Raw genomic sequence first — 14849 nt, 5'->3', positions numbered from 1 at the left:
GCTCCTCCACGGACATCCATCCGTCCGTCACTCCTGGGACTACAGGGTTTCTCATCTGGCAGCTGAGCCTTCTCATCTTCCTCCTCGTCCCCCCCAGGAGCCCTGGTCCCCCCCAGGAGAGGTGGTCCTCCTCAGGAGCCCTGATCCTCCCCAGGAGCCCTGGTCCTCCCCAGGGGACCTGGTCTTACCCAGGAGATCTGGTCGCCCCCAGAAGATGTGGTTGCCCCCAGAAGACCTGGTCGCCCTCCAGAAGACGTGGTCCCCCCCAGGAGCCCTGGTCCACCTCAGAAGACCTGGTCCTCCCCAGGGGACCTGGTCCTCTCTAGAAGATGTGGTCGCCCCCAGAAGATCTTCCTCCCTGAGGAGCCCTGCCCCACCCCCCGAGGGGCCCTGGTCCCCACCAGGAGCCCTTGTCCCCCTGAGAAGACTCGGTCCTCCCCAGGAGCCTGGTCCTCCCCAGGAGATCTGGTCCCCCCCAGAAGACCTGGCCCCCCTCAGGAGATGTGCCCCCCCCCCCCCCCCCAGGAGACCTGGTCCACCTCAGACTGGTCCCCACAGAAGACCTGGTCCCCCACAGAAGACCTGGTCCTCCAGCCTTGCCTGTCCCAAAGTTCACACCACAGACCCAGGTTCCTTCTGGCTCCGGCTGGATTCCCTCAAAATCTGGGAAAACGGGAACCTGGCCCCAGTTTTGTGCCGTAAAATCCGTGCGCGCCCTTTGGAGAATGTCTTCATCACCAAGCTGGGGTGACACGATGCTCCTCACAGCTCCTGCAGGATCTGCACCCGCCGGATCCCAGCACTCGGGCTGTGGTGCAGCACCTCAAGAAGGAATTTGGACACAACACCCGCGTTCCCAAGGGATGTAGGACTGGGACTCGCTTCCAAAGTGGTTTTATTTTTTCATCCAAATGATGAAAACGGCCCCAGAGGGAACACGCTCGCCTGGGGCCGCGTCGTGCTCCAACGGCCGGTGGCATTTCCGTGCCGGTTGATCGGGAATCTCATTGCTGTTGGGAGTTTTTGGTTGCAAAAAAGGGGAACAAAGTCCTTGGCCTTGCTTGGTGCAAATGGAGTCACCTTTCCTCGTGGCTCCACTTTTTTTTTTTTTTTTTTAAATGAGTTTTGATGCGTTTCCAACCTCGTTTCCCCCCACCTTGTTTTTCCAATTTTCGTTCGCACGCATCTTTTCCCCCCGTTGGTCCTCCCCCCGAGCTCAGAAACCCTCTGGCATTTGGGTTTCTCCCATTTGATCTTCCCACAGGCAGGAATTTACTTGCCATGCTCTCGTAGTAGGAATTTCCGACCCCTCTCAAGTTTTGCCAGGCTGAGCAGAGTAAACTCAGCCCAAGGCTTCCTCGTCCTCTTCCCGTCTCGCGCTCCGCTTTTCCATCTTACTTTGGTGTAGATATGACCAGGACCTCCCGCCGTGTTTGTAGCGGGGGTCACATCCTTCCTCCATCCAAGTGCCATCTCCAAGGCACAGCACCCACCTCCACCCGAGCCCTCCCTTTCACCCAAACAAGTGACGTTAATTTGACGACCCTTTTTTTTTTTTTTTTCCCAAAACTCAATCCTTCCTGGTGATGCTGCTCCGGCTTCCAGCCATTTCCTTGGCGTGCTGCCATGGAACGATTGGAGGACGAGAAGCTCTTCCATCCTCTCGGAAGCTCGGGATATGCTTGGAGCAGTTTGCAAGGGACGTACCCGGAGCATCATCCGCAGAAGTGCCATTGGGACGCCAAGTGGTGCATCCCAACAGGATTTTTGCTGTCTCCCAAGTGCAGCCACGTCAGGGTAAGAAAACACTGGTTCCCTTCATTTTCCAAATGGGATCAAGCCATTGGAAGCATCTCAGGGTGGGTTGCAAGACCCTTTCTCATCATGGAGAGCATCCAGCCTCGCCCCGTGGCCAAGCATTGGCTCCAGCCTCTGCAATAAACCAATAAACCCGTTCCCAGTCTGGAGTAACCCATTTTCTGGTGGTGGACGATCGCTTCAAACCCAACCGGATGGTCGAAGGAAGAAAACACCCTTCTGTTTCCCCACTTTTCAATGTAAAGGTTTGATTTAGTTTATCAAAAGCCACGTTTTTATCGCGGGAAGACGCCAGGGCAGCCGAGGCACCCGCAGGGGTCGGCACGTCGGTGCCGGGACGCGGACGTTGGAAGGGATTTTGTTTGCACCGTATGTTCCGGGAATGGCTGGCTCTTTCGCAAGCTGATGACCAGACTGGCCGCGGGTCAGGAGGTGAAACACCCAGCGGGGAGCAGGGTAGAGGAAGAGGGAGGGCTGGCCGCCCTCCCAGTTAGCCCTCCCAGTTGGCTACTGGGACGTGCTGGGATCAACCGGCATCTTTCCAACGGGGACGGTTCCACGGTTCCACTCCGAGCTCCAGTTTGCGGGTTGGGAATATGGGGACGCGGGGCAGTCCCCGTCCCTCACCCAGCCCCCTCAGGGATAGAAGCCCACCCCCCCCCGGTGGGCTCAAGCACGTGGGGACCCTCCTCCTACTGGCGTGCCTTTGGGGTGAGTGGCGTTAGCCCTGGGGCTGCTGGTAGCCCGTGGACCACCTCAGCTCCTCCTGCTGGCTGTGTGGCTGGGGCTTTGGGCTGGGGGCTGGCTGAGGGGGCTGGGGTTCACGGAGGGGGTTGGGGGGTGGGCTGGGGGGGTTGTGTGGAGGAGGGTGAAAGGGGTTTGACACCAAGTCGAGGGCTCGGCTGGCTCCGGAGCCACGCGTGGCGGGGCTGCTGCTGCACGGTTCTGCCCCGTAATTAAAGGTTTGTGCCCCATTATTGGAGGTTTGTGCCCTGTAATTGAAAGTAATTGAAGGTATTTGCCCCATTATCAGAGGTTTGTGCCCTGTAATTAAAGGTTTGTGCCCCGTTATTGGAGGTTTGTGCCCCATAATCGGAGGTTTCATGCAAAGGGGGTTTTGTGCAAAGGGAGGTTCGTGCAAAGGGGGTTTCGTTGTAAAGGGGGTTTTGTTGCAAAGGGGGTTTCCTTGCAAAGGAGCTTCATTGCAAAGGGGCTTGTTCCCTTGCAGAGGGGCTGGTTTCCTGCCGAAGGGCCCCGTGTCCTTGCAGTGGGAGTTGCTTCCTTGCAAAGGGATTTCCTTGTGAGGCTTCTTTCCCGCTCCCTGCTGCACAGCCCGGCCGCAAGAGCTGAGCTCTGCACTGCAGCTGCCCAGATGCCGACTTGAGATTTTATTTTTTACCTGTTCCCTCCTCTCTCGGGCCCCGGCAACCTCCCGAGTGCTGTGCCTGATGCCCCGCTTGCTGCCTCACTTGCTGCTGGTCGCACTGTGCACAGCTCAGTGGCCTGAGCCCTTCAGGAGTCATTATCCGCGGTCAAAACGTTGATTGACACAACGCAATCATATCCCTCAACAATTTTTGGGGTTTTTTTACCTCTCTGATGACCCTCTTGAGCTCTCTCCATGGCTGACCCTCCCCATTACAGCTCCTTTCCCCACCATCTCCCTTTGGTTGGCGCAAAACCGCACCGATGGGGCCGTGGCCATCTCGTGGCATGGGTCTTGCACTTGCAAAGACCTTTGACCTTGCCAAGACCCTTGACCTTGCCAAGACCCTTGACCTTGCCAAGACACTTTGCCTCGCCAAGACCCTTCGCCTCGCCAAGACCCTTCGCCTTGCCAAGACGCTTCGCCTTGCCAAGAAAGACCCTTCACCTCGCCAAGACCCTTCACCTCGCCAAGACCCTTCACCTCACCAAGACCCTTCACCTCACCAAGATCGTTCACCTTCTCAAGATCGTTCACCTTCTCAAGACCCTTCACCTCACCAAGAAAGACCTCTCACCTCGCCGAGTCCCTTCACCTCACTGAGACCCTTCACCTTGCTGAGACCCTTGACCTTCTCAAGACCCTTCACGTCACCAACACCCTTCACCTCGCCAAGACCCTTCACCTCGCCAAGACCCTTTGCCTTCCTGTGACCCTTCGCCTTCCCAAAACCCTTTGCCTTCCTGAGACCCTTCACCTTGCCAAGAAAGACCCTTCACCTTGCCAAGACCCTTCCCCTTCCCAAGACCCTTCCCCTCACGTGTGTTCCCCCTCACCATGCGGCTGGACCCCGAGGCACTGCCTCTGTGGTGAAGCTCCATCTTTGCTTGGACAAAAAACCACATAAGTGCAAATACCCTTTATTTTTTTTTTTCTTTTCCTGCCTGTTCAACGAGCAAGAAAAGGGCTCTGGGGTGGAATTTGGATTTAAAATGGTTCTTCTTCTTATTATTATTATTATCTAAATTGAGGGGTTGGATGTGGAGGTATGGCGTTGGGTTGACTGGAGATGCCCCAGGTCATCTGAGATGCTGAGGGATGCGTGGGATGGTCACCACCCCCCCAACGAAACCTCTTTTTGTGGGGTAGGAGCCACCTCAGACCCCTGAGATGTTTCATCCCCCCTCCTCAATATTCCCCCTCCCCTCTTCTTTCCCCTCCTGCCTTCGCAGGTTCGGCTGCCGAGAGCCCAGGGGGGGTCCTTCGCCTGGTGGGTGGCCCCAGCCGCTGCGCCGGGCGGGTGGAGGTGCTCCACAACGGGACGTGGGGGACAGTTTGCGATGACGGTTGGGGCTCCCCGGAGGGTCGGGTGGTCTGCCGGCAGCTGGGCTGCGGGACGGTGCTGTCGGTGGCTCCGGGAGCTCGTTACGGAGAAGGAACGGGACAGATTTGGTTGGATGAAGTCAACTGCACGGGGGAGGAAAGCCACTTGTCCCAGTGCCGAGCCAAACCGTGGGGGGAACACAATTGTCACCACGTGGAGGACGCCAGCGTGGAGTGCTCAGGTAGTTTGGCACAACGCCACTGTCCCTGCATCCCTTCCTGCTGCGCCGGTGGTGCCGCGCATCCCTCATTCCTGTTGGGATACCCACAGATTCCAGCCTGGCCGCTTTGGGAACCCTCCAGTTACGCAACGGTCCCAACCGGTGCGCCGGGAGGGTGGAGGTGCTCCACAACCACATGTGGGGGACAGTCTGTGATGACGGCTGGGACCTGGCGGACGCGGCAGTGGTGTGCCGGCAGCTGGGCTGCGGTGAGGCGCTGGTGGCCACCGGCGGGGCACATTTCGGCAGGGGCCATGATCCCATCTGGCTGGACGAGGTCAACTGCACCGGTGCCGAGGGGACCCTCTTTGATTGCCACGCCACCGCCTGGGGGGACAACAACTGCTTCCATGGGGAGGACGCCGGGGTGATCTGTGCAGGTAATCCGTTTCGGGGTCCTGAAGGGGTCAGGGGGTGGTTCCTGCGCCCCCCACCCAAGGGTGCTCACCCACAGCGTCCCCTTAAGGTTGAGCAAAGACGCTGCAAAGCCATCCCCCGTGTCCTGCAGCCGAAGGGCCGTTGGTTTGTGGTACTGTGCGTGATTTATCGGCAACACCCCCCCCCATAAAAAATAGGCTCGATTCTGTCTCACCTGTGGATGCCAGGCTGATGGTGGAGGGTTTGGTGTGTGCGTAGCTCCTTTTATTTGGAATGCGTGGCAGGGAGCAGGGAAAGGCCATTGCAAGCTTTGCGGGAAGGTGGCGGCAATAAAAAGGGACTTTGCAAGAAGGTGACTTTGCAATAAATGGCCTTTGCTATAAGGTGACTTTGAAATAAAAAGTGACTTTGCAATAAGGTGACTTTGCAATAAAAAGTGACTTTGCAATAAAAAGTGACTGCAATAAAAAGTGACTTTGCAATAAGGTGACTTTGCAATAAATGGCCTTTGCAGGAAGGTGACTTTGCAATAAATCACCTTTGCAATAAATAAATGGCCTTTGCCAGAAGGTGACAGCAATGATAAGTGACTTTGCAAGAAGGTGACTTTGCAATAAAAAGGGACTTTGCAATTGGCTGACTTTGCAATGAGGTGACTTTGCAATAAAAAGTGACTTTGCAATAAGGTGACTTTGCAATAAAAGTGACTTTACAATAAAAAGGGACTTTGCAATTAGGTGACTTCCATTGTAAGTTTCTTATGAGGATGCTGATCCTCGCTGTGCAGGGGGGGTCCCCCAGTGCATGGAGGATCCTTGCCACGCATGGAGAATCCCCTCCGTAACCGCAGCTTTTCCCTCGCTTGTCACCGGCAGCCTCGGGATTACCGGTGAGCACTGAGCTCCGCCTGGCCAACGGCTCCAGTGGCTGCGAGGGCCGGGTGGAGGTGGCCCACAACGGCACCTGGGTGGCCCTGTGCGCCCAGGGCTGGGGGCTGCCGGAGGCCGGCGTGGTGTGCCGGCAGCTGGGCTGCGGCAGTGCCCTGGTGGCACCCGATGGGCAGCGTTTCGGCCAAGGCAGCGGCGGCATGCGGCCCCACGGCGTGAGCTGCGCGGGCACCGAGCCCAGCCTGGCCACCTGCCAGGTGAAGGAGTGGCCCAACGGCACGTGTCACCGCGGGACAGGAGCCGGTGCAGTGTGCACAGGTAACGCACTGCGCATGGCACGGCAGGGTGCGTTGCGGTTGATCCGTTGCGTTGGGTTTTCCATTGCTGCAACCTCGTGGACATGTGGCGTCACCAAATGTCACTGGAGGAATTTTTGGGGGGTCCTCCTGGAGGGGGGTCGGGCGCTGACGCTGGTGGGTGGGATGCAACCATGGGGTGCCTTGCTCCTTCGGCCGCCAGCACGAGCGATCTGCCAGCATTTTGTTGCGGCGACATGATGCACGTGGGGCGCTTGCATCCTCTGAAAGTGCCAGGGTGATTTTCTTTCTCCAAAAATTACCAGTTTTTTTTCCCAATTTGCCTCCCTTTTTTTCCCAGTTTTCCTGTATTTTCATGATTTTTTCCCCTGATTTTCTCCCATTTTTTCCTGATTTTTCCCTGTTTTCCCTGATTTTTTCCCTATTTGTCCTGATTTTTTCCCCGATTTTTCCCAATTTCCCCTCTATTTTCCCAATTTTTCCTGTTTTCCCCTATTTTTTGTGATTTTTTCCCTATTTCTCCTGATCTTTCCCTGATTTCCCCCAATTTTCCCCCTATTTTTCCCAATTTCTTTCCCTAATTTCCCCAATTTTTCCTGTTTTTCCTGATTTTTTCTCTATTTCTCCTCATTTTTTCCGATTTCCCCCATTTTTTCCAATTTCTTTCCCCAATTTTTCCCAATTTCCCCCCATTTCCCCCCATTTTCCCCAATTCCCCCCATTTTTTCCAATTTCTTTCCCCAGTTTTCCCAATTTCCTTGACTTTTCCCATTTTTCCCCTTCTTCCCCTATTTTTCCCTATTTCCTCCCATTTTTCCTCATTTTCCCCTGACTTTTCCTGGTTTTTCACTATATTTCCCTGATTTTCTCCTATTTTTCCCTACTTTTTCTGATTTTTTCCTGATTCTTCCTGATTTCTCTGATTTTCTCCTATTTTTCCTGATTTTTCCCGATTTTTCCCATTTCCCCCAATTTTTCTCGATTTTCCTCTATTTTTCCCTATTTTCCCCTGCTTTTCCCAATTTTTCCCTACTTTTCCCTATTTTTCCCGATTTCCCCCCATTTTCCCTGATTTTTTTCCTGATTTTTTCCCCCAATTTCCCCCCATTTTTCCCCATTTTCCCTGATTTTTTCCCAATTTTTTCCCGATTTCCCCCCTGTTTTTCCCTATTTTTCCCAATTTCCCCCCTTTTTTCCAGGTAACGTGGAAGGTGACCGCGTGCGCTTGGTCAACTACAGCAACCGCTGCGCCGGCAGGGTGGAGATTTTCCATAACCAGCGGTGGGGGACGGTGTGCGATGACAACTGGGACCTACTGGATGCCACCGTGGTTTGCCGGCAGCTGGGCTGCGGCCACGCGCTCTCAGCCCCCCGGGGGGGGCAGTTCGGACGGGGAGGGGGTGTCATCTGGCTGGACGAGACGAATTGCACTGGGAGGGAGCGTGCCCTGTCTGCCTGCCCCGCGCGCCCGTGGGGCGTCACCGATTGCTACCACGGGGAAGACGCCGGCGTCGTTTGTTCCGGTGAGGGACGCGCCGTGGCATCGTTCGGGGTGGGGAGGGGCCGTGAGGGGGAGGGGTTCTGTACCCCCAGGGAGGGCTTCTGGGGGTTGCCAGTGGCAGCCAAGGCAGGGTTGGTGGGTGGTCGTGGGGTGTGGTTATTTGAGGCAGGGGGAGGTGGTCCGGCGGGGATCCCTGAGTCCTGCTCCTCTGGGAACCCACCAGCTCCAGCAGGCACCCTGGGGACCCCCCACCGTGACTTCCAGCCCCCTGGGCACCCTCCACCATGCCTTTTGGCACTGGGGACCCTCTGCCATGCCATCTGGCACCGTGGGGCCCCCCTGGGCACCCTCTCCTGTTCCTTCTGGCACCCTGGGCACCATCTGCCGTGCCTTTTGACACCCTGGGGACCCTCTCCCGTGCCATTTGGCAACCTGGGGACCCCCTGGGAACCCTCTCCTGTTCCTTTTGGCACCCTGGGGACCCTCCCTCGTGCCATTCGTCACCCTGTGGAGCTCAATCGCCCTGGGCTCCGCGCGGCGGGAGGCCGGTGGCCGTCTGCTGGCATCGGTAACCCCGCGGTGTTGGCAGCCTCGCTCGCCCCCGAGCCAGCCCACCTCCGGCTGGCAAACGGCTCCCACCGCTGCGCCGGCCGCGTCGAGGTGCTGCACTGGGGGGAGTGGGGGACCGTGTGCCCCCGCGGCTGGGATGTGCGGGACGCCGAGGTCGTGTGCCGGCAGCTGGGCTGCGGGACGGCGCTGGCGGCGTCGGAAGAGGCCGATTTCGGTCCTGGATCCCTGCGCGTGTGGCTGGACAACGTGGAGTGCCAGGGGACGGAGCAGAGCCTGAGGAAATGCCGGGCCAGCCCCAGAGGAGAGGGCAGCTGCGGCCACCCAAGGCGCGCTGGCGCCGTGTGCTCAGGTGGGTGCAGCTCCAGCACCCGCAGAAGAGGGAGGGGGAACACCCCCCCTCCCAGTGGGGAACGTGGGGCCACTGGGGCAGGGGGCTTTGGGAAGGGTCACCGGGAGTGGGGGGGGATGGGATGCTGCGGGTTCAGAGCAAGGCGGGATCCTTCCTCTCTTCCCAGATCCTTCCTCTCTTCCCGGATTTTTCCTCTTCCTGGATTCTTCCTCTCTTCCCGGATTCTTCCTCTCTTCCCGGATTCTTCTTCTTGGATTCTTCCTCTTCCCAGATTCTTCCTCTCTTCCCGGATTCTTCCTCTCTTCCTGGATTATTCTTCTCGGATTCTTCCTCTTCCCAGATTCTTCCTCTCTTCCCGGATTTTTCCTCTTCCTGGATTCTTCCTCTCTTCCTGGACTCTTCCTGGACTCTTCCTCTTCCCAGATTCTTCCTCTCTTCCTGGATTCTTCCTCTCTTCCCTGATTCTTCCCCTTCCCAGATTTTCCTCTTCCCGGATTCTTCCTCTTCCCGGATTCTTCCTCTTCCTGGATTCTTCCTCTTCCGGGATTCTTCCTCTCTTCCCAGATTCTTCCTCTTCCCAGATTCTTCATCTCTTTCCGGATTATTCTCGGATTCTTCCTCTTCTCGGATTCTTCCTCTTCCCAGATTCTTCCTCTTCTTGGATTCTTCCTCTTCCCAGATTCTTCCTCTCTTTCCGGATTATTCTTGGATTCTTCCTCTTCCCGGATTCTTCCTCTTTCCGCATTCTTCCTCTTCCCGCCTTCATCCTCATCTCGTAGTGCAGCCGGATGCTCCAGCATCTCCCTCCCTCCTCGCAGGCTCGGTCGTCTCCAGCTTCGCTCCGCTCCGCCTGTCTGACGGGCCGGGTCCCTGCGCCGGGCGGGTCGAGGTGTTTCACCAGGAGACGTGGGGGACGGTGTGTGACGACGGCTGGGACTTCCCGGCGGCACAGGCGGTGTGCCGCCAGCTGGACTGCGGCGTCCCCATCGCGGCTCCGCGCCGCGCTCGCTTCGGCCAGGGACACGGACCGATCTGGCTGGACAACGTGCGCTGTGCCGGCACCGAGGCCGCCCTCTCCGAATGCCGGAGCCGGGGATGGGGCGTCCACCAATGCCAGCGTGGAGAGGAGGCTGGTGTCGTGTGCTCAGGTAACTGCCCCACATCGCGGAGCTGGGGGCAATCCTTACCCTGCACCTGCAGGTACTGCAGCGCTGCGGCACTGCGCTCCGCGGGGGCGCGGGGTTTGCGATGCAGGCGGTGTTTGGGCCCAGCCTGGAGACCTTTTGCTTTGAAATCAGCCCCTCGTGGCCCGTCCTGGTGGATGAAACCCCCCAAAACTCAACGTCCTGCTCGTTTCCACCGCTCTCCCCAAAAATACAGCTTCTGGCTCGCCTTGGGCCAGGGGTTTAGGACAAATCCCAGTGGTCACGTGGAGCGGAGATTGTCTCCATCACGAAATTGCAGTGTGGCCTCACCTGCTTCTTGACAGCGGGTCGAGGGTGTCTTCTCCCTGGTGGTCAGGGACGATTCTCCAACAGCTTTGGTTGATCCATGGTTGATGTCCCCGTGATCCCGTCTCCCATCCCTCCATCTCCCCTCTGGCTCCCACTTTTTGCCGCAGGAATCCATTGTAGCAGCTGTCAGGAAGCTGAGGCGGTGACCAGGTTGCTCAATATGATGGATTTTGCGTAATAACTGGGTGTCACTGAGCGAGGCGGTATGGGAAGGTAGCATCTCCCCCTGGGTGGGCTCAAAGATCCTACAGGAAAACCTGTGTCCTTCAGGAGCAAGAGCTGGAGGGCAGCTGAGGGGGCCCCAGTGTCCCAAATGGCACAAGGGGACCAATGGCTGGATGGCTGGACCCTGCTGGATGTGACCCACAGGGATGCTGATGAGCATCACTTGACCCGCAGGGATGATCCTGAGCATCCTTAATCCACAGGGATTCCCATGAGCATCCTTGACCCACAGGGATGCTCCTGAGCGTCTGTAATCCACGGGGATGATCCTGAGCATCCTTAATCCACAGGGATGCTCACAGGCATCACTAGACCCACAGGGATGATCCTGAGCATCCTTAATCCACAGGGATGCTCCTGAGCTTCCTTAATCCACGGGGATGCTCCTGAGCATCCTTAATGCACAGGGATGCTCCTGAGCATCCTTGACCCACAGGGATGCTCATCTGCTGGTGTAAACCCGTTGCTCCCAAATTTCATGGGGTAGAAGGTACCTACCTCAACATGTGTCCACCCTCTGATGTTGTAGGATCGGGATTTTCCGACCTGGGAAGCCTCCGTCTGGCCAACAGCTCAGATCCGTGCTCCGGGAGAGTTGAAGTGTTCCACGCTCAGCGTTGGGGGGGCGTCTGCACCGACGGCTGGGACCTGGCCGAAGCCCACGTGGTCTGTCGGCAGCTGGGCTGCGGGCCGGCGCGCTCGGCCGGGGGCTCCGGCCCGTTTGGCACTGGGAATGATCTGATCTGGCTGGATTCTGTGGATTGCACCGGGAACGAAGCAGCCCTCTTTGAGTGCAAGGTCAAGTTCTGGGGTGCTGAGAGCTGCCAAGGCAGGGGGTCCGCAAGCGTGGTGTGCTCCACGGCCACAGGTCAGTGGCAGGGGGGGAGGGGGTCAGTCCTGCCGTGGGGGGGTCACACAAACCCAGTCTGCCCATCTGGCTCCTCCTCGCCCTGCTCCAACCACCCCCCGTGCCTGCAGTCATGCCAGGGAGCCGGAGGTGTTTTCCGTTCTGAGGTCTGCCCATCCCTGGCTTCCCTTGGGCAAGGTGCTTGGAAATCCCTAACCTGGGATTCCCAGAAATCCCAAGCCTAGGATGCCCAGAAATCCCAAACCTACATTTCCAAGAAATCCCAATCCTAGGATTTCCAGAAATCCCAATCCTAGGTCTCCCAGAAATCCCAAGCCTAGGATCTCCAGAAAACTCAATCCTAGGCTTCCAAGAAATCCAAGTCCTAGGTTTCCAAGAAATCCCAAGCCTAGGATCTCCAGAAAACTCAGTCCTAGGTTTCCAAGAAATCCCAATCCTAGGATTCCCAGAAATCCCAATTTTAGGATTCCCAGCAATCCCAGTCCTAGGATTCCCAGAAATCTCAAGCCTAGGTCTCCCAGCAATCCCAATCCTAGGATTCCCAGCAATCCAGCAATCCCAAGCCTATCACACTTTGCCATTCCATGGGACACAAAGGTCCCTGCCACCCCAGGGTGCCAGCTGCCCCCGGGGGGATATTTTCCCCCCTCGTGCTCCCGCACAGCCTCTGTTCCCCAGGGATCCCCTTCTCCTCCCCAAGCTCCTCCTCGCTCCGGTCCTTGACGCCCTTGGGGCTCTTTGCCCCCTTGTGCCCCTGCGCTCACTGGTGTCACTGCCACTACTTGGTGACTCGCTCCTGTTTGCCACCACGCTCACACCTGTGCGCCCACAACCACGACGTGCTGGGAGGGCACCTTGAAAATGGGGGGTGCGGGGTCCCCCCCGGGTCTCCAGCCACCATCCAGGTGTTTCCAGCCAGCGGGGGGGTTGTTTTCCTAATTTTCCTCATAGATTTGGACGCAGGGAGCACCGAAGACCTGCGGCTGGCTGACGGCCCGCACCGCTGCGCCGGGAGGGTGGAGATCTTCCACAACCAGCGCTGGGGGACGGTGTGCGATGACGGTTGGGACCTCAACGACGCGGTGGTGGTCTGCCGGCAGCTGGGCTGCGGGGTGGCCGTGGCCGCTCCAGGTTTGGCTGCTTTTGGGCAAGGAACCGGCCCCATTTGGCTACAAGGGGTGAGTTGTCTGGGGACAGAAGCCACCCTCATTGGATGCCCGGTCAAGCCTTGGCGCCATCGCGCTTGTAACCACGTGGAAGATGCCAGCGTTGTGTGCTCGGGTAGGTGGTTCTCCATCACGTGGACCCAACCCCCACCGTTCCCATGCAGGCTGGGATCAAACTGGCCACCCACTGGCCACCCAGTTGCCCAGATTCCTAGGAACCCTGTTAAACCCGGTGCTGGGAGACACGGGGAAAAATAGGACGCGCCAGGGAAAGAAAGCGGCACGGCAAAGACGTGCCTCAGCATCTGGTACCACCAGAAGGGTCCGAGGTGTTTTGACTGGCTGAAGTACCCACAGCCTTTGGGAGGAGCAGGGTGGGCAATGCTCTGAGCAGCAGCAGGCACCGCGTGCCCTGCCCCAGCCTAGTGGTGGAAAAATGGGGAGAAAGAATGCAGAAAGATGCACTGGAACCGGTTGTTTCTGTGTTTTTACATGCTTACACCCGTTTTTTGTGAGATGATTGAGGAGGTCTTGGCTTGGGAAGGTCAATGTGGCAAGCAGGAGAGGGATAACCAGGAAAAATAAAATAAAATAAAATATCCTTTGCCATTTTCTTTAGGGGGGGAAGGGGGTAGCGCCAGGTGATGCAGGTTCCGTGAAACAGGAAGCACTGAGGAACTCCAGGCAGGACGTTCCACATCCCTTCCTCCTGGCGCGGTGTCCCTCAGGGTGGAGACACCTTGTCCCAACCTCGGAATCGGGATGCATCCGCTTTTGGGGTGCAAGGTGGGGGGGAGGGACCTCATGGAGCGCCCCCTCCCCCCGCCGTGCTCACTGCTGGTAAAGGGCGAGGGATGTATGGGCAATGGTGACACCATGCAAAGCCACCACGGGGACGCCCTGCCCTCTCGCCATCCCATTCATATCCCTAAGAATCCCCCCCCCCTTTTTTTTTTTTTTTCTGGGATGTTTTCCAGCCTCAGGAATCACCAGCAGCCCCCGGCTTCGCCTGTCGGGGGGTCTGAGCCCCTGCGCTGGCAGGGTGGAGGTGTTCTACAACAACCAGTGGGGGACGGTGTGTGATGACAGCTGGGACCTGGCGGATGCTGCAGTGGTGTGCCGGCAGCTGGGCTGCGGTGCGGCGCTGGCAGCCCCCGGCTCTGCACACTTTGGCTGGGGCGCGGGGCCTGTCTGGCTGGATGACGTCCGCTGCAGTGGGGAGGAGAGCAACTTTGCTGAGTGTCGCACCAAGATGTGGGGCGTCCATGACTGCCACCACGGGGAGGATGCCGGTGTGGTGTGCGCAGGTGAGGGGGGGGAGGGGGGACCCCGCGGGGGAGGTGCTGCGGGCGGGGCTGGGGTAGGAGCTTCTTGTAGCGCTCGCACATGAGGATCACCTAGGTACTCCTAGTAGCTCACCCATGATCACCCAGGAGTGTCTCCTAGAAAATCCTAGTGGCTCACCCATGAGTACCTCTTAGATGCTCCTAGTGGCTCACCCAGGAGTATCTCCTGGATACTCCTAGTAGCTCACCCATGAGGATCTCCTAGATACTCCTAGTGGCTCACCCATGATCACCCATGGGTATCTCCTAGAAACTTCTAGTAGCTCACTCATTAATATCTCCTAGAAAATCCTAGTAGCTCACCCATGGGTATTGCCTAGTAACTCCTAGTAGCTCACCCATGACCACCCTTGGGTATCTCCTAGATACTAATTATAGCTACTCATGGAAGATGCCCCCACCCATAGTTGAGGTTCTCTACAGTGGGGGGGGGGGTTCTCCAGGGATGTTGGGGTGTCCTCCAGCCGCCCCCCCCCACCCCGCCTTTCCCTCTCCATTGTCCCAGGTAACTCCAGCTCCGCTGACCTACGGCTGGTGGATGGGCCGCACCGCTGTGCTGGCCGCGTCGAGGTGCTCCATGCCGGGCAGTGGGGGACGGTGTGCGACGATGGTTGGGACCTCAACGATGCAGCGGTGGTGTGCCGGCAGCTGGGCTGTGGCAGAGCTGAAGCAGGACTTGGCCAAGCTCGTTTCCAGCAGGGAACGGGACACATCTGGCTGGACGATGTCAGCTGCTCTGGAAAGGAGGATGCGCTCACCCAGTGTCGTGCTCGGCCCTGGGGACAGACCAACTGCAACCATGGAGAAGACGCCAGCGTGGTGTGCTTGGGTATGTGCCAACAGGGGGTGTGTGTCCATCTGGGTGCTGCTGGGGTGGGGC

The 14849-nt window shown here is 57.9% G+C and overlaps 1 protein-coding gene and 1 long non-coding RNA gene across 5 annotated transcripts in view; both read left to right on the top strand.

Annotated features, from left to right (window-relative positions):
* The first annotated feature begins 1106 nt into the window (after positions 1–1106).
* Positions 1107–14849, top strand: part of LOC121088274 (deleted in malignant brain tumors 1 protein-like) — a 37059-nt gene continuing 23316 nt past the window's right edge. Inside the window, exons 1-12 of one of the 4 annotated variants that reach the window (XM_040594107.1) lie at positions 1107–1797; positions 2103–2250; positions 4477–4809; positions 4899–5228; positions 6102–6431; positions 7630–7953; positions 8521–8850; positions 9669–9998; positions 11119–11457; positions 12409–12738; positions 13601–13930; positions 14475–14798. In XM_040594107.1, coding sequence (XP_040450041.1) covers positions 1627–1797; positions 2103–2250; positions 4477–4809; positions 4899–5228; positions 6102–6431; positions 7630–7953; positions 8521–8850; positions 9669–9998; positions 11119–11457; positions 12409–12738; positions 13601–13930; positions 14475–14798 — 3619 coding nt within the window. In that variant the 5' untranslated portion in view covers positions 1107–1626. Of the gene's footprint in view, positions 2530–4476; positions 4810–4898; positions 5229–6101; positions 6432–7629; positions 7954–8520; positions 8851–9668; positions 9999–11118; positions 11458–12408; positions 12739–13600; positions 13931–14474; positions 14811–14849 lie in introns of all 4 variants that reach the window. The other 3 variants (XM_040594105.1, XM_040594108.1, XM_040594106.1) reach the window with 3 other exon arrangements.
* LOC121088311 lies at positions 5237–5859 on the top strand. The gene is made up of 2 exons (XR_005827891.1): positions 5237–5662; positions 5829–5859. It is a non-coding gene; the product is annotated as an uncharacterized LOC121088311 (long non-coding RNA).

The sequence above is a fragment of the Falco naumanni genome, chromosome 5 (genome assembly GCF_017639655.2).
Source record: "Falco naumanni isolate bFalNau1 chromosome 5, bFalNau1.pat, whole genome shotgun sequence".
In the NCBI taxonomy this organism is placed as follows: domain Eukaryota; kingdom Metazoa; phylum Chordata; class Aves; order Falconiformes; family Falconidae; genus Falco; species Falco naumanni.
Note: the sequence above shows the minus strand (reverse complement) of the source record. Positions and strands in the feature narration are given on the sequence as shown.